The sequence below is a fragment of the Rhamphochromis longiceps genome, linkage group LG13 (assembly GCF_057381845.1).
Source record: "Rhamphochromis longiceps isolate RC_006_pf linkage group LG13, R_longiceps_female_GT1.1, whole genome shotgun sequence".
Classification (NCBI taxonomy): domain Eukaryota; kingdom Metazoa; phylum Chordata; class Actinopteri; order Cichliformes; family Cichlidae; genus Rhamphochromis; species Rhamphochromis longiceps.
The window spans coordinates 1055949-1081535 of NC_140569.1; the positions used below are offsets into that span (position 1 = coordinate 1055949).

At 45.0% G+C, this 25587-nt stretch overlaps 1 protein-coding gene across 1 annotated transcript in view; it reads right to left on the minus strand.

Annotated features, from left to right (window-relative positions):
• Positions 1-23140, minus strand: part of pdzd8 (PDZ domain containing 8) — a 41095-nt gene extending 17955 nt beyond the window's left edge. The window contains exons 1-3 of the mRNA XM_085427299.1: positions 22135-23140; positions 8241-8366; positions 5676-5778 (exon numbers count right to left, since the gene is read on the minus strand). Coding sequence (XP_085283425.1) covers positions 5676-5778; positions 8241-8366; positions 22135-23015 — 1110 coding nt within the window. The 5' untranslated portion in view covers positions 23016-23140. The remainder of the gene's footprint in view (positions 1-5675; positions 5779-8240; positions 8367-22134) is intronic.
• Positions 23141-25587: the final 2447 nt, after the last annotated feature.

Consider the following 25587-nt stretch of genomic DNA (forward strand, 5'->3'; position numbering starts at 1 on the left):
ACACACACAGAGACACACACACAGAGAGACACACACACACACAGAGACACACACACAGAGAGACACACACACAGAGAGACACACACACACACAGAGACACACACACAGAGAGACACACACACACACAGAGAGACACACAGAGAGACACACACACACAGAGAGACACACAGAGAGACACACACACACACAGAGACACACACACACACACAGAGACACACACACACACAGAGACAGACACACACACAGACACACACACACAGAGAGACACACACACACACACACAGAGACACACACACACACACACACAGACACACACACACACACACACACAGAGACACACACACACACACAGAGACACACACACACAGAGACACACACACACAGAGACACACACACACTCCTCGTGCCTATGGTACGACAACTTTTCTCGTGCCTATGGTACGCTGCGCAGAAAAACCTTGCCCCACACACACACACACACACACACACACACACATACACACACGCGCGCGCGCTCTCAGGAGCTTAAACAGCAGAGTAAACATGGACTTGTGTTTATTAGTGAACCACATAATAATAAATGTTGTGCACTCACAGCAGCTGAGACACAATCCTGGCAAACACATGATCTTGATGTTCACTGGCACTAAACTCTTCTGCATGAACTCTGTTTACTTACAAATGAATGTGTTTGTGTTTAAAGGTCAGTTTAAAAGCTGAACTAGTTATCAGCTCTTTGCACTGTCATTGCTACTGTAGCAAAAAGTGCACATACAAAACCATAGACAGGTCCTCATCATATACGTCAGGCTAGTAGGTGTGTGCAGGACTTCTACTCCTTTTCTGAAGTTCAACGTTTGAATCTTAATCCTGTTAAGAACGACAAAGTCATCGCCCTTTGAAAAGGTGTTACTGCATTCTTATGTTCTGATACAGACGTATCATTTGTACCCCACAAACAATGCTGAACAGGAAGTGAAGTACTAGATGAGTCATTGTTGTAGGCTGTGTGTGTGTGTGTGTGTGTGTACTGCTCATCAACCTTTCATCAGGTGTCTGCAGCAGATTAAAGACACAAAGACAGCCACACTGGAACATCAAACAACCACTCTAATGGTGCAGGAGGTGTGTGTGTGTGTGTGTGTGTGTGTGTGTGCAGTCAATATTCACACAGTGAGTATTGACTGCAATGTGAGAAGCCTGTAAAACAGAGTGGAGAAGGATCAGATATTGTGTCTTGAGGAGCAGGTGACAGCTGCAGACAAGGCTCTCAAATGTTTTCAAGATGTGGGAGCTGGGACCGGCTGCATTAGTGGCTAAACGAAGCATCTGTGAAGGCAACGTGCTGAATGATATACACGCAATGATATACATTGCTGCTTTGCAGCAATATATGATGGCATACAGATGTAAGTATTGTTCATTTCAGTACGACAATACTGAATATTGCCAGTACTAACCCGAGTCCTGCAGACTGAACTTTAGGCAGAAAGTCTGATTTTTAAAGCTAAAGCTGTTGCTAAAACATGGAGTTTTTAATCATCCACACACGAACCTCTTCTTAATACTACTATGCAGTGCTCATGTATGTAAGGCTGAATGAGGCACGCTGTATTAAAGCACTATTTAAGAATCAGTCCATTTATAATGAGCCACGCGGTCAATAAAGGTCCGTGTCTACAGTTCTTACATGAAGCGTGACTCGATCGTGTTCGCCGCTTCGTTTACAGAGCAATCACTGGATCAGGGCTGCCTGCACACGTGCGGCTCATTGGCCAGCACTCACTTCTGTTTCTGCTTCAGACTTAGGAAGCTCGGCCATAGACAACATCACACACACAACAAAGCCGCCGACCGTGTAGATCACCTGACGTGTGCTCATACACACATCGCATGTCTCTTTGGTCAAGCTGTCAGCAAGCATCAGCTGAGGCCGGTGAGCAGGCCAGATGTACAAACACGCCCAACAGACACGAAGCCGCCTACTGCCATCCCCCTTCACCTTTAGCACGAACACGCTTCGCATGCACATGTGTGCGTTTGTGATACTACACTATACAGTTATTACCTGTAATAAGCTCTATGCCATCACTCCCTGCTGTTAGTTTAAGTGATGAATAACCAATAAGTGGCAGTTTGTAAAACGCGACATTTCACGATAAAGACAACGTAGCAGTTAGACCGCCAACCAGCCCGTCTGCTGCGAGGGGATCTGAAGACATTTCAAACCCATTTTATGAGGAATGTGTTCATGCTGAGAAACCTGTGAATCCTGGCGTCCTATTAAATCCAATTCACTTACAGCAAATATAAAAATAGCCGTCTGCAGCTTATGGCATGAAGCTAACCGTCAGTGGCAGCAGGTTATAAACAGAACAACACCCCCAGCAGCACCACGTCTGCACAGCAAGTCTCAGTTTGTACTAAATACTCATGTCAGACACGCTCAGGTGTGGACAGAGAGCTGGGTAACACGAATCATTAAGCAAACACTAAGAAGCACCGAGCCAAATGTCAAAGCTATCAGCACCAGTTTATCGTAACGGTGAATAAACCGTATTCTGCAACTGAAAAGGAGACGGAACAAATAGAGCTCTAATTAAAACGCAGCACGTCTCGTTCACGTATGGACACTTTCTATTGTTTGTATGGACGAGGAAACAGATATGGCATCACATAAGCATGTCACACAGACTGTCAGGGATCTGCCTGAATAGAGAAGGCCCCCTACGTGACGGCAGACACACAGTGCGGTGAATCGCAGCAGCTCACACTGGGCAAAATGCTATTAACACAGGACAGGCAACGGCCATATCTGGCAATCAACAGAGGGAAAGGGAGAGAAAGATGGCGGTTTGACCTTTTCCAGATGGTATAGCCTTTAATCCTTACTACAGAGTCCTGCTGGGGACATGCAGACTGGAGACGTCTGATAAATTAGGCTCAAATGCCACCGTGAATCTGCATTTGTATGTGTTCATTAACAAAAAAGGGACACGAGCGCTTTGAAGTGGGTCCACTTGGAGAGGCCTGTGCTCGTGGCGATGCTCGTCGAGTGTGTTCATGCATCTACACTTTCCACTGAGCAAGGCTGGAGTCACACAGCGCCTTCACTTTGTGCCACCTTTCTGTGAAATTGCTCTAAACGTTATAAACAACAATTGTATGATGACAATTACAGTGTTCCCTCATCCATCCATCCACGGTTAGCCTTATTCAGGTCGGGTCACGGTGGGACTGGAACCCATCTCAACCAGTCTGAATGTGGAGAATACGCAGAGCGTTAGTAAAGTGAGGGCCGTTATAAGGACGAAGGACAGCAGAGGTGTTTGAAGCTACTGCAGGACAGGCATATGGTAGGGAGACAGAGGCACTGACAACATGAGAGCAGCGACAGTGAGGTGTGTGGTACGAGTGGCAGATGGGTTCGAGGGGGGGTGGCATTACAACAGGGGTCTGCTCAGAGCCCCTTATGTTTGCAATGGTGATTGACAGGCTGACAGAGCGCGCCACGCGGGAGTCTCTGTGGACTACGATGTTTGCAGACGACACCGTGATCTGCAGTGAGCTTAGAGAGCGGGTGGAGGAGAGCCAGGAGAGGAGGCACGGTGTGGAGAAAAGATGAATGTAGGTATGAAACAGAACGCACGTGAACTACAGCCAGTGAAGTTTAAATATCTCGAGTCAAACACCTGAAGCAGAAAACAAGAGAGGTGAAGGAGTGAGTGCAGGTAGCGTAGACCACGGCCTCGACGGGCGCGGCCTCGACGGGCGCGGCCTCGACGGGCGCGGCCTCGACGGGCGCGGCCTCGACGGGCGCGGCCTCGACGGGCGCGGCCTCGACGGGCGCGGCCTCGACGGGCACGGGGTCTAGCTGTGACAGAAGGATAGCAGAGTGAATGTGCAGTTTACAAGATGGAGACCTGCTATGATGTATGGTAGGGAGAGGCAGAGCTGGAGGCGGCACAGTTGAAGACGGGAAGGCTTTGATTTGGTGCGAGCAGGAAGGAGCAGATTAGAAACGAGTGCAGGACAAAGTTCAGCCTCCTGCAGCCATAAACACACGTTCATGGAGGGACAGCAAACAAACACTGGACAAAGAGTGTTGGATGGAGCTGCCAGGCATGAGCAATAGATGGAGACCCCAGAACACTCATGGCTACAGTGAAGGCACACGTGTGACAGGATGCTGCGCTAGTGTGAGGCGGAAGCAGATGATCTGCTGTGGCGTCCTCTAAAGGCAGCAGCAGGAAAACACAGCATCTAACTGTCCTCTACAGAGCAGCTTTACAGCCGTTTTCATTCCTTTGTGAAGTCTTTGAATCCCTGATATTCAGACACTGATACAGGCGGAGCACATTTCTGTTTGCTAGGCCTCGTCTTCACGTATCCGAGCGTACACATTCAACCTGTCGACTGTGTTTGTGGCGCTGACGAGCTTATAATAATGGCACACTGTGTAGTCCATGCAGACCATCTAAGTCCAGCTTTGGTGAGTAAAAGTCTTTTTACTGCTGCTTATAACCATGAACACACACGTCATGTGAGATTTCACAGAGAGACAAATAAAAAAGCTGAACTTCAGCGGCACAAACCTGATGCTCTGATCGTGTCGTGTAAACGCTGAATAAAAGAAACGCTTGGTGCTGAGATTTTAATGCCCCCTGCTGGACGACAATGCAACTCTCCCAAAGTCATTAAACACCACATGAGAAAACAGTACAGGCCAATTACTGTTCACCACAATAGAAATCATCTTTTGAGGCATCGCAAATGTCATCCAGGAGTGTGTGGCAAGTATACGGGCACCAGGCTGGAGCCAGAGCCACAAATTAAGTCTGACATTTCCCTCTAAAAATGCTCATTAGTCAAACAAGCCGGATGTGATAACTGTAATATCTCTAAATTGCAGCAATTAGAAAAGGTTTGCCGCGGGGACATGAACATTTTCTTTGCCGTGTAAAATGTCAACAATGGGACAATCTCATCAGCCAGAATCAAAATGAGCCTGCATTACTGTCACTATGACAAGGTGTCCAATAAGCAGCACCTGCTAAATAATCTGTGCATTACCCATCAGTCTAATTGAAAAGTGTCCTTCTGAAACTCAGCTGACGGCCTCAGCAATCACACTGGATTGGTACCAATGCAAATATAACTACTTATGTGAGCAAAAACCTGGGTCTCATCTTTGAAGGGCCCAACACAGCAACACAGTTCATCAAAACGCCCTCGATACAGCCTGCTCTCTGTGCTCATGTAGAGCTGTGCAGCAGCGCCCTCTCCTGGCTCGGATGAGGCACTGCTGAATTTTCTAAAACGTTGATGGAAAGACACCAGAGACGGCCAAATTCCATCCAGAGTAACTTTGTGCGTTAGAAATGACCTCGACCTGTCCTGTCATTGGGAATAACCAGGACCAATCAGAAGTGGGGATGTGAAGAGGAGGCACAGGACGCCGCGCCGTTTCTCAGTATTACACGTCTGTGGTTTCATGTGTGGACTGGGTGGGTTGTTACTGTGACAATTTTATATCAACAGCATATTTAGAAAGTTGCTCCTGTGTTCAGTCCTTACTTTGACCACTGTATATATTGCTGATACCACCGTCCTGTATTACAACATCGATGTCTGACAGACATGGAGAATAAAGTTATGAAACGAGCTTCCTTTACCTTTTTGATGGAACTGCGAGCCTTCTCCTTCCACTGGTGGCTGCTCAGCTCCAGGGTGCAATGGACGTAGGTTTCTCTGTCATAGGAGCCCAGGATGAACAGTCTGAAGAGCCCCAACAAAAACACATTCAGAGATAGCAGTGAAGTCAGATCTATCCATTGGCCTGAGTGTTTGTAGCTCACCATACTGGACAAGACAGAGTTTGGCCCAAATATGTAAAGGAACTACACAACACGACATGTCTGAGTGTAGCGTTTACACATCCTCTGTGTCGCCTGAGCCAGCACTCCATTGGACTGCCTGTGGGTCAGAGTGTGTGGTCAGCACAGGTGAGCTGCAGGACGACGTGAAGGCTCATGTGATGTGCCTTACTGTCACAGCCAAACACTCAGTCGTGAAGCATCTGAGAACATTTACTGCAACATACGCATGTTATCATCAGCACAGGGACCTGTTCTGGATCAGTGCCGTGCAGTCCTGTGAAGAAGCTGACATCTTAATCAAAGTTGAATCTAAATGGTTTCTGGTGCCAAACACAATGCAAAGCCATCCAATGGGCCAGACCGGCCCCGCTGCAGGGGCTTCTGGGACGCCAGTGACTCGACTGGTTTAGATCAGACACATTTAAAAAAGCAGTGGTTTCTTTGCAGGTTCAGACCTGCATGTCAGTGGGAACATGGTTGTTTCGTGGTTTTATGTTTGAGAGCCAATCACTCGTGTGTTTTAGCAAAACCAGCAAACACACAGGTCATCATCATCATCATCTGACTTCTCACCACCGACTGTAAACTGTAAACATTCCTACTGTACAAGCAGCTCCTCCCACTTTGCCAGTAAGCCTCTTTGTGAAAAGGACAGAGGGAATGGGAAATGGACTCACTCTCATGGAGCGCTCCCACAAAGCGCTCTATGCAACATGCCACAGTCACTGTCTTCTATGCTGTTAAGTACTCCCTAACTAAGAGCAACCTGGGGTTAACATGTTGCCCAGCAATGTTTGGCAGGCAGACTGGGGGGTGGAACCACCAGCCTTTGCATCAGTACCTGCTCTACCCCAGAGGAGTATCACTCTGTGGCTGTAAAGCAACTGTTACATCCCACGTTTATACAAATCTTTGTCTCTTTAAAGTCTGTAACAAAATAAAACAGTTGGAGCAGAGAAAGACAAACACATGACTGCTTCACAGCATGCAGAAAAAATCACATCTTATGCTCCAGTAAACCAAGTCCCCAAGACCCTCTGCAGACCCAGTCTGGACTTAACAGACGCACGAATGGTAAACCAGTGGATGCTTAGCTCCACTGGACAGCTTATTAACCACATGATATTCAGTCAGATGCACTTTGTAGTACAGAAAGGGAGAGACACTACATATTTAAAATGTGATTTAGTAATAAGATCCAGTCATTTGGTGGCCTGTGAAACACAAAGCATGAAAGAAACACACATACATCGACGACACGAGCTAACAAAGGACAGAGCTGTCAGTCAGAGCCAGCCGAGGCCAACAGCTCCAATATACACGTGCCAACCTTGGACAGAGGAGGGCGTGTTTGTCTCTGAAAGGAGACTCCTCTGTCCAACATCATGGACTAATGTACAAGCTAAAGTACACACAGGCAAAATGTGACACCATAACAAGCGGGTGTAGTGCTTCCCTTTGGCATAACACATTCCCAGTGGGCAGGGTGTGGGCCAACATAGCATTAAATCTATCGTTTTTATTTCGATAGCATAACATTATGTAGCTCTTTGACTACGTGACCTTAGCAAGTAGGGTCATCTGGAAAAAAACTCTTCTCTCCCACTTACATGGGGTCACGCTGTGGATAGGTCGCCAGACTGTAGGGCTGCCACGATTGGTCGACTAGTCACGATTACGTCGACTATCAAAATCGTCAACGACTGATTTAATAGTCGATGTAATCGTTTGAAGCTTTGTAAGATCACAAAAGACGCAGGAATAAGTAGCAGGATTTAAGAGTGTAATAACGGACTGAAACAGAAGATGGCAGCACTGCATGTACAAGGATGCCAGCTGCCGTTAAACCCCGAAGAAGAAGAAGCTGTGTCCCAGAATTCATAGCGCGGCCCAGCTCAGTTTCCAACAATGGCGGCAGCTGGTTAGTTTTAATATTACTCTTATTATTCTTTCTGGGTCACAAAATAAGCGTTTAACATATTTTCAGGGAGAATGTAGCTGTGGAAACCTCAAATATCTGCTCAGTTTATCAGGACACCACATATTTTCAAAAGCGCTCCGACGTTTTCGGAGACGTCTGGGAGAACACCCCGGCCTGGTGGTGGACTCAAACTCGGGCTCCACCCTGCTCCCCTTTTTAATAATCAAAATCATAAAATCAGCTAAAGATTTTAATGCACGCCGGTGTTACTAACATGACAAGAATGGCCACGTTGAAAAGTTACCAACATGTATTTAAGTTCTGTTGTGATTCATTTCACGTCTTAGTATTTTAATGTACTTTTGTACAGGGACCCAGTTATACAACTATAGATCAAAGTTGCTGTGTGACAACCTACAAACAGAGATGAAGTGTCTCACCTGCTGCACTCAATGAGGCTGACTTTGAGCCGTCCTTCTACCAGCCGGCTGTCGTGCACTGACAGATCCAAATCACAGGCTGAACCGTGCAGAGGCTGCACTTGGAAAGGAAAGAAGGGCTTGTACCTGGAACAAAAACAGCATACGTTCAGTTAGCTGCCTCCTGACAGGGGACACACACTCCCCTCCTCCTTAAACGCGAACTTTAATGGGTTACCTTAAAGTAGTGCCAAGCATGTTTCAGCTACCACTCAGTGAACAGAGAATGCTCAATCTGGTCGTTCACATTGTTATGACAGGAAAGACCACAACGAGATTTTAGTGTGACACCAGTTATTAGGGGTGGGGGGAAAAAATCGATACTGTGTAGTATCGTGATATTTTGTTTGCTAATAATGTATCGATGCAGGGACAGCAGAAATCGATATTTTGTTACAAAAAAGGTTTTGCTCTGACTTCAGAGCATGTTGATCCTTTTTCTGAGCAAGAATCCTGACGCTGTCCAAATGTGTTTAACTGTTTTTTATGGCAGCAATAAACATGACAGTTTACTGATTTTAATTTAAGACATGTTTTATTTTAATTAAGTTTAAAACTTTTTTTATTTAATGTAAAATTATATTTTGTTTTAATTTACTTTCCAATTCTTCAGTTGCTGAATGGGCTGCATAGTTTTCATATTGCATAGTTCAGAATAGCTGTAATTGTACCAGATGGTTTCAGTTAAGTTGGACTAGACTGTAATACAAACCGTTCAGTTTGTCAACAATAAAACTGAAATGAGAGAAAGACTGAGTGTGAGACTTTGTTATTAGATAAATAAATATTGATAAAGTTTACCTTTATGTACAGAATCTGAATATCGCAAAGTATTTAAAAAAATTGCAATAATATCGTATCGTGAGTTAAGTATTGTGATAATATCGTATCGTGGGATGTTTGGTGATTCCCACCTCTACCGGTTATGATACAGCGTTGGTCTAAGCTGCTCGGTAATACTTGTTAGAAGTCTGTTCACATCTGGGAGGGGCTGTGCAAAGACAAATGGAGCAGATGTTCAGCATGTGCACCACCGCAGGCTTCCTGTCCTCGACTCGTACTCCAACGTGGACAATCGGTGGGTAGGCCTGCTGTAGCTTACACATAAATATGTATCAGGGATTTTTGTACGATACTGTGTTTTCAAAGTGTAACAAAATGTAGAAACACAACACGAGTAATGATAATGACATCTGGTTGTAAATATCAGCACCTATTTTGGCCTCTCCCTTTCCTCTGGTGCTCGACAACGCCCAGCCTCATGTGGCGAGAGTATGAAGGTTTTGGGTTCGCCGACTTGCACCCACACTCGCCTGTCATGTGAGCTGTTGCAATGAAATGTCAGCAACATGAACTGACCTGATTATTGTGCTGTCTTTGAATTGAGCCCTCTGTAGTTTGATAGATCCATCCTTGCCTTCCTTACACATTACCCAGTCCATATCAGTACGGCTATACAGCAGGATATTTCTGCAGGAAATCTACGTCCACACTGTAACTGCAGACTTATTTCAACCCTACAGCGTAACACGTGCACCTCCAGAGCAGTGCAACCACTACACTAGCTAAATGCATACCACAACAACTTGAATGGTGTAAAAGGTTGCAGCGTAGGGATAAAAGGAGTTTGCAGTTATGAGAAGTGTTCCTACGAGTCTTATTTTAAATGCACTATTAAATATCTGCCGCAGGTTCTACATACGATCATATTAGAAACAAAGTAACTCAAGAGCAAATATAGCAACGCCACATTGGTGTGTCCGCTGAAACGCACCAAAGAAAAGATGGAGCAAACAGACTCAGTCTCAACTTACTTGGCCCTCATTGGAGGGCGGCTTAAGTATCCAAGTAGCACAAAAGAAACATCCACAAATATTTCCAAAAATGAAGTGTTTTTCTTTATTTTAAATATTGTCTGATGAGACTGCAAACGTGAATGCAGATTCTCTCAATCTTAACTGAAGCCCTTCATTGAACGAACACAAACACATCAGTCTGTGCAGACACGTGGCAGCACTGCTGCTATCACTGTGTTTGTGTCACTGAACTAACACAGCCTCAGCATGTTTGTGCTCAGACCTCGGCCTGGTCCGGGCTCCGAGCCGTGCTAAAGGGACCTCTGGCTAACACGCCGGGTTCCTGTCGGGCTCGTAGCCGAAAACTAGCTTTACTGTCTGGGTCAACTTTGCTAGCGACGGACAGAGAGAGGCGCTGAAAGGACTGTACTGCTTCAGAGGCAGCAAGCACAGTGTTCAGTCTCATGCTTGGGTCATCAGCTCAGCATTGATGACATATGCTCACTGACGAGTACAAGTTCATTTTGAGTGGATGCTGTTAAAAGTCATTGATCACTTTAAGCTTGAGGGAGCCTGTTTTATAACAAGCTTATCGAGTGAGACAACAGCAGGTTTTGACACAAGAACTACACCGAGGGGAGCTGTCCTTCACCTGGAAAGAAACCAGCTAAGACATCTGATTCCCGACTACAACCCCAGATTTGTTCACGCTTCCTACAGAGGTAGAGGATGAACATCCAGAAGGACGAGGCAGACTCCGTGGAGCCTACGTAATCTAATCTAAAAACAAAACATCAATATTTTATGGTGGCAATTTTTTCCCATGTGTTGCATTCATGTTAATGTTGTTGAGACAAAAATATTGTTTCATGCATCGGTGAAAACACTCGACGGCCAGCTGAAAACACTTCACACAGGTCGAGTCGCTCGAGAGTCACAGGCTTTACAGAAAATGCACCGTTTTGTGATTCATATCGTTAATGGGAAGATAAACGTCTTATATCGGGAGATTTTGGTCATGTCGCACAGCCCTACCAGATGCAGTCAAAGACTACAGATTTACAGTTAGTCCAGCAACAGCAGGACATCAGCAGTAACTACCAGACCCCATAGCTCGCTTGTACAGAAACACCAGATGGGAAAGGCAGCAACAGAAGTTTCAAAATAAAGCTGACATGCATATAAATGATGCTACATACCTAAAACAGCGTGCACAACTACCAAACATGACAGACAAAGCAAAGAGCAAAGAATTTACATCCACCCAACAAATGCAAGTCCCAGATTGGCCATGACTGTTTCCCTCCAGCCCCAGGGAAACATGCAGCTTTAACACTCCTAAATGGTCCACTGGTTACCTGCAGGTCATGTACAGAGGATATGAGAGTCATTTCATTGGAAGTAAGGTTATAACACCGCAGGAACGTTTGGCTTCGTTTCCAACATGTACCTTTACTTTTTATTCCCACCCCGGACAGACAGCCTGTCTGAGGCACGCCCACATCACAGTGACTGTAAATACATCTGGAAGCATTTTATTCATGGCTGAAGCTCTGAAAACACAGACCAACGTTATGTTACCACGCAGCTACTTTGCTACAGTTCTGCAGAGTCAGATCAGCAAACGGAAAAGTGAGACGAGTGTTCGTTAACCTGAGGCCCACAGGCTGTGATCTTTACCATCCTGTGTTAAGGTCACAGGTTTAGATGTTCAATTAGAATTCCTTTTAATTCCACACACGTTTTCATATGTTAGTGGGACATCTACATAATGCTTTCCCTAAACATTGAAATGAACGCCTAACCCTAACCTGACTGTAACCCTGACACTAAACGTCTTCAAACTCGTGGGTACGGGCACTTTGTCCCCATAAGTCCCTGATGGTCGCACCAGTGCAGTAGCATAGTCCTCACAGAGATGTCTAAACATTTCACTTCCCAAATCTCCAAACATGCTGAGAAACGCACCGCGAAACCACGCCTGCGAAAATCTTTCGTCACTTCCTCTCTGCCAACATTGCGACAGTTAGCGCCCAGTTAGCTCCTAGCATTTCTCGACAGCTCTGCCTCCTTTTCGACATTTAAACAACGGATACGTCCGTATACAAACAAATTCACGCCAGGTTAAGTGTTTACTGACAACTGCCAGTGACAGCGGACGTCATCGTCACTATTCCAACCAATCCTCTCCACACAGACAACCATAAACACGCTCGACTATCACCACATCAAACTGAACACGGATACACAAGCAGGATTTGTAATGACGCAAGTTCAGTTTACGGGCTCGTTCGCTCGGTCAGCAGGTGGCGGTATCCTCGTACACTGGGGAGTAAACTGCCATTAAACGAACAGAAGAAGACGACCTGCACATGTACGGATCGGGTAGTGACATCTGTGTCCAAATTCTGAGGCTGCATTTGTAGGCCGATTACATTACAGCGATGAAGGCTGTCCAGATTTGTACACTCCTCCAAATGTAGCCAACAAAAATGCATCCTTCATTTCCCCAGATTTGAAGGATGGGTTGGGCGTATCCTTCGTGACCCACCATATCCCAGAATTCATAGCGCGGCCCAGACAACTGCAGTTTCCAACAATGGTGGCAGTTACTTAGTTTTAATGTAACTTTTATTACTCTCTGGGTCACAAAATAAACCTTTAAGATATTTTCAGGCGTGAATGTAGCCGAGTAAACTTCAAATATCTGCTGTTTATCAAGACATCGCATATTTGCAAAAGGGTGATCGTGGCTCAGGGGGTTGGGAAGCGCATCTGTAACCGGAAGGGCGCCGCTTCGATCCCTGGCCGTCCTGGTCGTTGTGTCCTTGGGCAAGACACCTTAACTTACCGCCTACTGAGGGGCCGATGGCGCGATATGGCAGCCTGGCTTCTGTCAGTCTGCCCCAGGGCAGCTGTGGCTACAACTGTAGCTGCCTCCACCAGTGTGTGAATGTGAGAGTGAATGAATAGTGGTATTGTAAAGCGCTTTGGGTGCCTTGAAAAGTGCTATATAAATCCAATCTATTATTATTATTATTATTATTATTATTATTAAAAGCGCTCCGACGTTTTCGGAGACGTCTGTTACCCACCAGCTCGACAGCTGACCGGGAGCTCGAGGCTCACTCGAGCCGGCGAGAACAGCGCACTCCCGACGCATCATTTTCAGATCGCTGCGGTCTTTTTGCTACTCAGGTTAAACATGATAAATGAGTCACTTAGATAACTTAAAAATCGTATTGTTTGGCTTTTTTCAGGGTTTGATTTGTTCCTGAGTAAATCGGTTTGGCTGAGATTAAAGTTACAGTTTCACACAAACGGAAAACTGATGAAACAGAATTACTCCAGTGTCCTGTTATATTTGACATAGAAAGAACAGACGCTGAGTTTATTCAACTCCACCGAGATAATCTGCAAATTTCATTCAAGTTTAATAAACTATCATCTTGTCTTTATTTTTAGTGAGCACCTGAAACACTTCCAGCTGTAAGCTCATGATAGTTAGAGCAGATGCTGCTGGACGCCTGATCTGATCAGTCGACTAAACGCAAAAATAATCGGTGACTAGCTGACTGTCAAAATAATGGTTTGTAGCAGCCCTACTTGAAGCTAACAGAAGCAGCCAAATAACTGTTTTAACGGCCCCTCCTTCAGCTGCAAGCAAATGCAGCAGCGATTCATTTACTCAAAGAAAGAACAGCAGCAGCCTGTGTTCAGTAAAAAACATTTAAATAAAACCCACCATGGTGGGAGGGAAACCAGCTTCTTTTTTCCACTCTAACCGTGTTTACAGGCCGTTCCAGTGTTTCTGTCTGACACACTCGACCAAACAAAGCAAACAAAAAAAGAGGAAAAGAAACCGTTGAAGAGCACAGCTGCTCCGACCTCGGTGAGCTGACCTTTGTCCTCAACTGAAACCACAAGTGAAAACAGTAAACATTGCATGTTTCTATGTATTAGAAGGCTTTTTAAAAACTGTGACAGCGTCAGATTAAATCTGCTTTGGGTGAATGAAAACAAACACACCGATGCTGTAACCGCCGTGTGTCTCTGCACAGAGCTGACAGACCAACCCAGAGCCAGCAGCTGAAGAACTGATCCATGTGCCGGGCTCAGGTTGCACATCAGCAGAATGACAGACTCTTTGGAGAAGCAGCTGTTAGCCTCAAACCACATTTCACTATGAGTGCCGATAAAAGTTCTAATAAAGTTATTTATTCACTGCTTAATGCATTAGTGATATGACAGTTTGCAGGGAGAGCTGTATGATGCCTGGGCTAAAGCTCCAGCACACATTTTGCTCCCAGCTGTGCTACTCAGCAAATCCCAAAGTCCAGTCTTCATTACATCATCTCATCACACTCGCTCTGCACGACTGTGGTGATGCAGGCTCGCATGCTTTAGCTGCAGTACTCTCCTCCGCACTCAGCACAGTGTGTCAGCGGCTGAACAATTAAATTTGCAGGTGAAAGAGGAAACAAAGAGCCACTGAGAAGACTTTAACACCTGTGTAGCATGAACATCTCTGATGCCACCCAGCACACCCAGCTCTGCAGAGAAAACAGGGAAAGTCGTCCCAGCATCTCCTGATACGTGATGTTCTGCTGCATGGCTCCGTGCATATACTTGGTTGTTTACATAAGCTCAGTTCATTCAGTTTGCTTTTATTTATATTGTGCCAAATCACAGCAGGCGCTGAAGGTGCTTCATGTAATGAATGACCCTCATTTAGATCATTTATTAGAGCTGATGAAGCCAGGATTGATTTTAGAGTCAGCTAACAACTCAACAGTAAATCATAACTCATGGAAACGTTAATCATGAAATATGGACAAAGAAGTTATGCTACAAAACAGAGCATCCACTGTGAAATATTGAACTAGTCAGCCCCTGCCTTTTAAAACAGACCTGTTCATAAAGACTGTAGAGGTGGAAGCGTGACGGATGCTGGTGGAGCTCTCGCATCCTCAGCTTGGCTCTTCAGGCCTGAACGCCATCTGATTTGGCTGCTTCTTTTCCTCCACACTAGGGCTGCCACAAACGATTACTTTGATAGTCGACTAGTCACCGATTATTTTTGCGATTAGTCGACTAATCAGATCATCATCCATTGGACGTACAGCTTATTGCACCAGCAGCATCTGCTCTTATATAACTATCATTAGCTTACAGCTTTAAGCTTTTAAGGTGCTAACTAAAAATAAAGACAAGATGATAGTTTATTAAATTTTAATGAAATTTGCAGATTGTTTCGGTGAAGTTTAATAAACTCCTTGCTATCTAAAATATAACAGGACACCGGAGTAAATTCTCCAGCATCTCACACTTCTGATGATCAGCTGTCTGCTTGATGTTTATTCAGCTGTGCAAAAACTATAACTTTAATTTCAGCCAAACCGATTTACTCAGGAACAAATAAAACACTGAAAAAAGCCAAACAATAACATTTTTAATTTATCTAAGTGACTCATATATCATGTTTAACCTGAGTAGCGAAAGACGGCGGTGGGTTTGAAAACGATTTGCCGGGAGTCCGGTGTTCTCACGGCTCTAGTTAGCCTTGCCCCCGGCTAGCTATCAAGCTAGTGGGTAACAGACGTCTCCGAAAACGTCGGAGCGCTTTTGCAAATATGTGGTGTCCTGATAAACTGAGCCGATATTTGAGGTTTACACAGCTACATTCTCGCCTGAAAATATGTTAAACGTTTATTTTGTGACCCAGAAAGAAAAATAAGAGTAAAGTTAAAACTAACTAGCTGCCGCCATTGTTGGAAACTGTGCTGGGCTGCGCTATGAATTCTGGGACACAGCTGCTTCTTCTTCGGGGTTTAACGGCAGCTGGCATCCTTGTACATGCAGTGCTGCCATCTTCTGTTTCAGTCCGTTATTACACTCTTAAATCCTGCTACTGATTCCTGCGTCTTTTGTGATCTTACAAAGCTTCAAACGACGCGTCGACTATTAAATCAGTCGTCGACGATTTTAATAGTCGACGTAATCGTGACTAGTCGACTAATCGTGGCAGCCCTACTCCACACACTGTGGGCCGTTCTGTCTGCGGTGCTGTGTGACACAAAGACAGCCCTGCTGCATGGATACTCTTACATCAATATTGATTAATATCCCAGTAATGACTTGTTTGACCACCCTAATGGTCACCGGAGTATTCGGGGGGTGCACCACCTTGTATGCAAACGGTTAAATGTTGTTTATGCTACATTGTTTCAAACTCTGTGATCAAGGCATTCCTTTGTCTCCCCCCTCCCAGCCTCTCGAGCTTCTGGGGGGGGGGGGGCTGTAGTGTTTTATCACAAGCACATCCATGTGAAGGTTTGTTTGATGTTTGGTAAGCGTCCTGCCCTTTTTATGGCTTCACTGTGCTGTGTTTGGTGAACCAGGGATTGAACCACACACTGGGTGTGGGGGAGATTACCCCGTATGACCAGGATGTTGTTAGAAACAGTTGTGATCAGGTCACACAAACGCACCCCCATGACACACACACACACACACACACACACACACACTGCCTTGTCTTTGTAACCAAAGGGGGTTTTACGAGGGGAGGTACTTGTGTAAACTATCGTTTACTGTAACGGGGTTTTCCAATAAAAGGCAGCGAGCGAGGCCGGAGTCGGGGTCATTTTGTGGTAGGATTCGAAGTGTGTTCCTGAGACACCGACGAGGCCTCCCTTGTGTAAGTAAATCGATCGACTGCTGTTGCTTTGTTTTTCCTTCACGACAATAAGTCTCTACACCAGCGGGACGTGGAAACACAGACCCAACACAAATCTTCAAATAACACTGAGGAAATGTTAACATTTTATTGTAAGATCTCTGCTGTTACTGAAGTTTGGCTAACGAACCCACAGAAAGAAAAAAAAAAGGAGTACTGGCATATTAACCAAAATAAAAGAGAAATGGGGGGTTGTTGTTTATGTTTTCCATTTAGCCGAGGAATCCATGAACCATGCTTGTGGAAAGTAACGCGGTGTAAAACACGCCGGGACTGTATGCACAGGCTGTAATGACATCGTGGTCAGCCCACTGTCTGGGACTGCTGCTGGAGAAATGCCTCATGGGTATCACTGCAAGCTCACCATAGCTGCAAAGTACTCAAACACTACTGTGCAACCTTTACACACTGTTATTAAATACACTGGATACATACATGCATGAATAGGACCTTATTCCTGATTCAAGCCCCAGCTGTAAGCAAAGTTAGTGCACGCACGCACACGCATGCACACGCACGCACACGCACGCACGCACACACCTGTAAGGACTCACAGGAGTCAAGTAGGTCCAAGAGAGCAAAGAGGAAATCATGCTGCTGTGAGAGTCACCGCTACGCTCCAGCACATCGCTCCGAGTGGAACAAGCCCCGCCTTCATCAGACATGGTTAATTTTGTCAGTCTGACAGCTGGACTGTAGGCACGCCCATCAGCAGCAGCTACCTGCCACGTCTGCTCTGACTTGATAAGAAACTGCAGTGAAATTACAAACCACTGACCCGAGTTTCTCTTTCTCAATGACACAGTCGCTCCGCTTCCCTTTCTTCTGTTCCTGTCACTGCATAAACTAAATTGTGTTGCACAGAGCCTCCGTGACCGAGCGTGTCCCACTCTGACTCTCATCATGCACCCAACACAAACACTGACATGAGAACGAAAAATGCACTGTTAAGCTTACCTGTATAAAGCTTCCACTGTTTCATCAGGACAAAGTGTCCATGATGATTTTTAATAATGCAGAGCTGTCATTTCTCTCAGGCTAATAAAGCTAATGTTTGAAATCACAGGCAGGATTGTAGCATCGCCGTTCTCATGCTAATGTTAAGATTTAAAACACGGGGAATTATCTTGACAGGATGACAGCTACGCTGGAACCCTCTGTGGCTCATTACCAAGGTCAGAAGCTCCTCTGAAGGTGTAGTAGTAAATGCAGCATTACAGACAATAGCTACTGTGACCATCACTGAAACCAACACTCAGATGCTCAGCTGCAAGACGAGCGAAGCCAGGAGCAGTACCCTCCACGGGGGAAGACACTGGAGGCCGAGCAGCCAACTCCCTCGCTGTGCCCGAGAAGGACAGCAAGCTGCCCATAGCTGAGGCCAAGCACAGACTCACAGCCTTGGCCTAACAATGCTCGTGTCAGCAGGTCAGGCCAAATTATAGATAATAAAATATGGTTAAAAGTGGAACCTGGGGGCAGTTAGGATTTTGGAAATGCATGTTGTCAAAATGAAAATGACTTGATGTCACAGAATCGACAGCAGCATCCTTTGTCTGGAGTTTGGTACCAACATTTATGAGGACGATTAAACCATCCTTACAAACAACATGAATCGTTATTAACACTGAAAACAGAAGTTATAGAAGCTCCAAGTGGGAGCAAAGTCTGAAATGTGACTCACGTAGTGGGAGAAACTTCGAGCGAGGAATTTGGCTCCCAAATGCGAGTAAACGTGTCAAACCAATGCAGATGCTTCCACCCAGGAGCAGTGCATGCAACAGGAAGGTCATTATCGTCAGATCAAGATGCAAGAGGCAACCATTTAAGAGGGACAGCAGTTCAGCTGCAGCAGCTTCACTCACACGAAGGCCAAGCTTCACATAGAACTGGCTGCGTGTACGTTTACAGTCAGCGACTACGATTAGAAGAAGAAAATGCTCCTCTGCTGCTATGTGATGATATCGAACATCTGCTTCTCAGACTGAAGCTGAAGTATGGGCCGGTGCTCAAAAGGGACCAGTTCAGAACTGGCTGGAAGTCTCATGTTTCCATGGTAACGATGGCTAGGATAACATCTACATTCAGATCTGTCTAAATCGGGATGGGGAGCTCCAGGCCTCGAGACCTGCAGGTTTCAGATGATGATCCAACACAGCTCCTTAAAATGGCTAAATGACCTCCTCAGCGTGTCCCCAGGTAATGAACCCATCATGTGATTCAGGTGTGTTGACCCAGGAAGCTGCAGGACAGTGGCTCTTGAGCCTGGACCTCCCCACCCCACCTCCCGGGTCAGAAACTCTGGTTAACAGCGCACATGATGTTCATGCATCAGTACTTCCGCTAATATAGTAACGTAACACAAAGTGTCCCGAGATGATCGACGTCGAGTCCTATATTGATGCAATTTGGAGCAATATGCACGTGATAGCAGAAGAGCAGCGTTAGCTCAGTGAGGCCAGAGGGTCAGTGCAGTCTCTCAATGGAAAATATCAATGAAAGTGAAGCAATGCTAAAACTACAGACACTGGGCTGCAGGACCTCCATATCCTCAAAAGATGATCACCTCACTTTGTTACTGTGACACATCGTCTGAGTTTTTCTAGAAAGCAGCACGTGGTTTAAAAAATCTACCACAAAAACACAAGTTCAGTTAGGGCTCCAATCACAGCCTGGTCAGCTGTCAATGTGAACATCTGCCTGCACTCTCCAGGAAACACTTTCAGTTTAACGTCCTGTCATTGATGCAAACTGTGGAAAAGTCATGTGTGGAGGACGAGCGAGAGGGGACACTGAGACACCTTTACAGTAATCTAACAAGTCATCAGCATGTCTGATGTTACGGCACCTGCCTCTGTTCTACACGCTGAAGCTGAGCTGAGGAGAGACAGAGCGCCACGGACACGCGCGCCACGGACACGCGCGCCACGGACACGCGCGCCAAGTACAAGGGTTGAGGTAAAATATTCAGGTGTGCTGTACACTTTTGTTCTGGAGAGGGAGCAAGTCAGAACTATCGGGTCTCTGAGGTCACATCGTTTTCAAACCCAGCGCCGTCTTTCGCTTCTCAGGTTAAACATGATATATACGTCACGCAGTTACTTAGTTTTAATGTAACTTTTATTACTCTCTGGGTCACAAAATAAACCTTTAAGATATTTTCAGGCAAGAATGTAGCTGAGTAAACTTCAAATATCTGCTGTTTATCAAGACATCGCATATTTGCAAAAGCGCTCCGACGTTTTCGGAGACGTCTGTTACCCACCAGCTCGACAGCTGACCGGGAGCTCGAGGCTCACTCGAGCCGGCGAGAACAGCGCACTCCCGACGCATCATTTTCAGATCGCTGCGGTCTTTTTGCTACTCAGGTTAAACATGATAAATGAGTCACTTAGATAACTTAAAAATCTTATTGTTTGGCTTTTTTCAGGGTTTGATTTGTTCCTGAGTAAATCGGTTTGGCTGAGATTAAAGTTACAGTTTAGAAAAATCAACCGAGCGTGACCGAAGAGAAAACAGATGATGGTTCCAATGCTGGAGAGATTGTCGAACCGAAGAGCCATAGAAGCTCCGTAGTGTGAAGGTATTTCGGCTATTTCAAGTCTGACAAAAAACAGAGTAGCGTGCACTGTAAATGTGCCGAAAGCAAGTCTGGAAATACAATAAACTGGTGCATGCGTCACACTGTGCGCCACGTTATTGTTTCGGTGAAATGAATTTCTACAATACTGTTAATTCTACTCTCTGCAGTGTTTAAATGCTTACATATACACACAGTTACTGTCCCTCCACACATACGACTCGGTTCTGCTTCTATGCCCCAGCTTTGTTTACTTTTTCCCACCGAGGCTTCTAGACTTCTGATTGGCCAACATTTCTGCACGGTTAGGAATCTAGCGCCACCTGCTGCTTTGGCATGTTCATAGCAGCGTTTTCCTTCATTTCTGCCTTTATGTGTGGACGGGATTATTTTTTAAAACGAAAACGGAAAATCTCCGTTTTCAAAAATACCCGTGTACGTGTGGACGTAGCCTCAGTCTCTGACTGGAAGCGCTAATTCGTCATTCGGCTTTTGTCAGACTAAAGTAACTGTTAAAACTGTTTGAAAAGCTCAGCTATACAACAAGGAGAGATTGAGAATTTCCTTTTAGTTCTCAGTTTATTTGATATTGACAAAAGTTAGTCAGTTTTGTCTGTTCTTCTGTAAAACAAACTAAGATTTATTTTTAGAATTAATATTTTGTTTCTAAGTGGAATTGACAATTTAGTCTGTTTCATTTGTTCTATTTTGAAACTTAAACGCTTTAGCGGCTGCCTTTTGTGTAGTTTGCAATATTTGCCTTTATCTATCTGAAAAAGTCTCGTGTTCCTTAAGTACATCTACCCTGTTGAACTTATTATGGGAAATAAATATTTAAAAACAAGCTGCTGATTATTTCACATTTTACTTGTGAGCAACGGCACATTTAAATCTTACAAATATAGTTATTTGGCTGATATCGTGATAGATATCGTTATCACCTGAAATGAAAAAAAACATGTCGTGATATGAAAAAATCTCATATCGCCCAGCTCTAGTCGACTATCAAAATACTGGTTTGTGGCAGCCTAACTGATACCTTTAAAGAGAAGCTTGGGACCCACCTGTGCAAGCTTGCTTTGATTAAGCTTTATTTTCTATCTACTTTTGGATCATAAAACACTTTGTAACCTTTCTTCTTGAAAAGTGCATATAAAACTTGACTTGCTACACGTAAGAAAGAAAAAGGGGAACAGTTCCTCTCTTGAACAGAGCTGAAACTTTCTCACTGCTTAAAAGAAGAACTGGAAAGAAAGTACCATTCAAAGCATGAGCAGAGCTCAGAAAATAATGAATGCTACACAAAGTTAACACTCTTCCAGAGTCTGAAAGGTCTGCCAGCAAAGACATTCTTCATTCTTAAGCTACCGGCCGTAAACACTGAGCCACGGACGGATTGTTAGACTTGCTGCCCGGTGTGCAGTCACCCACAGCACGCATACGACTCTGACCACCTGCATGTTTACTGTCATTTTGAGAGTTTCCCTGATTACTTTATATCTTTCAAGTCATGATATTGTGTCTCAGTGGGTGATTTGTGTGTTTTGTGACCACTCTCTATAACAGAGTCTTTGCGTAGCCCTTTGCGTTTTTGGTCATTCTCTTTGTTGTTGTCTGGTTGTGGGAGTTTGGGGTCTGGGGGCTCTTCCCAGGTGTTTCATTTCTTAGTTTGGTCGTCATCTTTAACATTTCATGGCTTACATGCTCAGCACACTTTACTCCGCTGGGTCTGGACCGTACCTGATTTTGTAGTTGGGTAAGGTGTGTTTCTTCTTGATGACCCGTTTCAGCTGGTTGACTATGATGGAGGTGAGCTGAGGCAGTGGCCTCCCTTCAAACTGGGACTTCACCTCAAAATCCACCAGTGGATCCTCGAGGAAGGAGAAGGACCAGTGGGAGAAGGGCACGCGCGTGAACTGCAGCCTCAGCCTGCCCACCACGCGCCTCATCTTGACGAACAGGTACGCAGACTTTCCGAACACCAGCTCGACGTCGATGGCGAGGTGGAAGCCGCCATTGTACTCGATGTCCACCTCGAAGTTGAGCTCTTCGGGCATCCCGTCCTCGTTCAGATGCGCCGGCTTCATGAGTTTGGCGGTCTTAAAAACCGGCAGCGAATTCCCGAGAGAGAAATCTTTCAGACTGAGTCCCTCCAGGAGCCGACCAGCTGTCTTGGTCTGCAGCAGCTCCTCAAACTCCACCTTAATCTTTTTGGTGAGCCAGTGTCTGACGACGGGAGTGTCTCTGAGCTCCCGGAATAGGAACAGAAAGATAGCGTTTAGGAAATGGCACGTTTCGGCTTTTCCTGCATCGATGGGCTCGCTTTGGGAAGGCGGTGGCGGCTGTTGTTTCGGGCCGCCGCCGGTGACGGCTGCCTCCTGCTGCCGCGTAGAGGCGGCCTCTGGCTGCTTAGATGCGGTACATGTCGTGCTGTCCTGCTGCTGGCCTGCTTCGGCATGATGGCTATTAAAGTAATCCTTCAGCGCGTTACCGGGCACTACTTTGACATACTGCACTGTCCTGCCTACGGGCTCAGGGCTTCTCCGGTATATTAGCAGGAACTGTACTATCAGCGTAACGACTGCACCGAAAACCGCGGAAACGAGTATTAAGTAAATCATGTCGAGCACGCGCCCTGATATCCACTCAAAGTGTTGTGATAACACGAAGCAAGTTCTACTTGGGCGCTCTCAAAGCTGCCATATCATCGGCTTCTTTCCTGAGCTTCTCTTAGCTTCTCACCTGATTGGACGAATGGGTTACGTGACTGTGCGTGATGACGAAATCAGGTTTTGATGCGTTCAAGCAGACTGCGAAACCTGTTGACCGGAGTCACCGGGTTCCGCGGCCCTCTTTGTAAACACGGCTTTCCTTTGGTCACAGTCTTGAACATACGGCTGCCATGTTACCGACAACCATCACTTCCTCTAAATATTCATGTTTATTCTTCATATTTTAGTGCAAATGTATTCAGTGCCAATAGAATAGCTTTATTGTCACCATACAGATGTACAAATGCATCTCCAACTCAGATGAGGGAGAAGAAAGGGGCGTGAGGTGCACAGTTTCTGCAGCACTGTATACATATGATGAACAGTATTTTTTTTTTAAATTTAAATATATATATATATATATATATATGTGTGTGTATATATATATGTATATATATATGTGTGTGTGTGTGTGTGTGTGTGTGTGTGTGATATACAAATGAACAGTTATGTTATTTCCTCTTTGTGTGAAAAAAACCAAAAAGCACAAACTAAAAAAATGTGAACGAATTTAACTAAAACCAAATCAAAGGGGAAGACTGTCTAAGACCGTCTAGCATGTTTTTCCTGAACACTCCTGCAGGGGTCACTGGTGTCTTTCTCACTGCGTTGCACTTTTTGTTGTTTTACATTTCAAATGAACAATTAAAGAAAACGCACGAAGACAGGTATCATGAAAAGAAAATAGGCATTGCACTATGACACAGGTGGAGCATGGTGGTGGCAGCATCAAGCTGTGGGGTTGGCAGTAACCACAGAGGGAATGACAGATCCACTGGATCCAGCCAAACAAAGAGAAATCTGTGATTTATCAGTATATCCTACAGTCCAGATGGAATATGGAAGTCACAGGATAGAATTTAGTCTTAGGACCAAAACTCTGAAAGTGTGAAAAACACCCAATCCCCTGAGATTTGGCTCATTTCTGTTCAATAACTGTATATTTAACAAAACCACGTAAAATGTGCTACTGTGCCATCCCCTTTCAGAGGTACCTGAACAAATTGATTAATTACAAATCAATGTGTAAAGTTGATTTTCTCTTTTTATTATGCATATTGTTTCCAATACAGCCCTTTTTGAGCCCTTACATCTTTTTAAGTCATCAAGTAAATAGTATGAAATTTTAGGACATTGAAACCATATCTAATATTTAAACTAAGAAGATATGCTATTTTGATTTTTAAAAATAGATAATCCTTTGAATTTCATGACACTACCATGTTTAAGAAACAGTTGGGTTGCGGTTGTGTTGGCTTCATCAGGTGGAGGCTTGTAGCTTGGTTTCACAGCCTAGTGTGAAGCATTAGGAATAGAAATCAGCACCTACGAGACAAGGTCAAGGTCAAGTTTATTTCTATAGCACATTTCAAACAGCCGATGCTGCACAAAGTGCTTAACAATATAAAAATGGCATTAAAAAGCAACAATGTAATACATTAATAAGAATAAAAAACAATAATAGGACAATAAAAGAATTAAAACAATAACTAAAACTATTTCAAATAAGACCAGAATGCCTGGGTCATAGTGTGTTAAAAGCCAGGGCATAGAAATGTGTCTTTAGTAAAGATTTAAATTGATCAAGTGTTGTGCAGATCTAACATTTAGGGGAGACTATTTGAGACTCTGGGACCTGCCACAGAGAAGGATCTATCACCACGAGATTTGAGATCAGTCCGTGGTTTTGAGCTGGACCTGGTGGTTTGTCCTGGAGCATAGGCAGAGAGGGGCTCAGACAGGTAAGGAGGGGCTCGGGCGTTAAGAGACTTAAAAACAAAAAGTCAAAGTTGAAATTGGATCCTGTAGGAGACAGGAAGCCAGTGTAGAGAAGCCAAAACTGGGGTTATAAGCTCTCTCTGTTTGGTACCAGTTAGCAGGCGAGCAGCTGCATTTTGGACCATGTGAAGACGATGGATGGAGGCCTGATCTAGACCATAATACAATGAATTGCAGTAGTCTCATCTGCAAGTAAGGAAAAGGTGAATAACACGCTCAAAGACTTTAGGAGGGATGGCTTTACCTTGGTCAGCTGTCTTAACTGAAAGAAGCAGGACTGAACTGCTGCACTCACCTGCTTATTCACTTTAAAAGAACCATCAATGTAGACACCGAGGTTTTTTACATGTGTTTACAATGGGGGGAAAGGGGCCCAGAGGCTATGGTTATGGTTCCCGGGCAGAAGAGGGTCGAATGTGGTATGCTCTAATATAACTTATTCTTTGCACAACAGAGTTTTAACCTGCAGACAGACGGAAGCTCCCAACTAGTAGATTTGGACAGACAGAAAAAGAAGAGGCAAATATCCAGAAATCCTACCAGTGGCTGGACAGAGCTGAAAGACAGCACAGAGGCACTGAAGATCCAGAGAGCCTGTAACACCAGGCACGTTTGGGTGCTTTTCAAAGCTGTACTTTCCCAG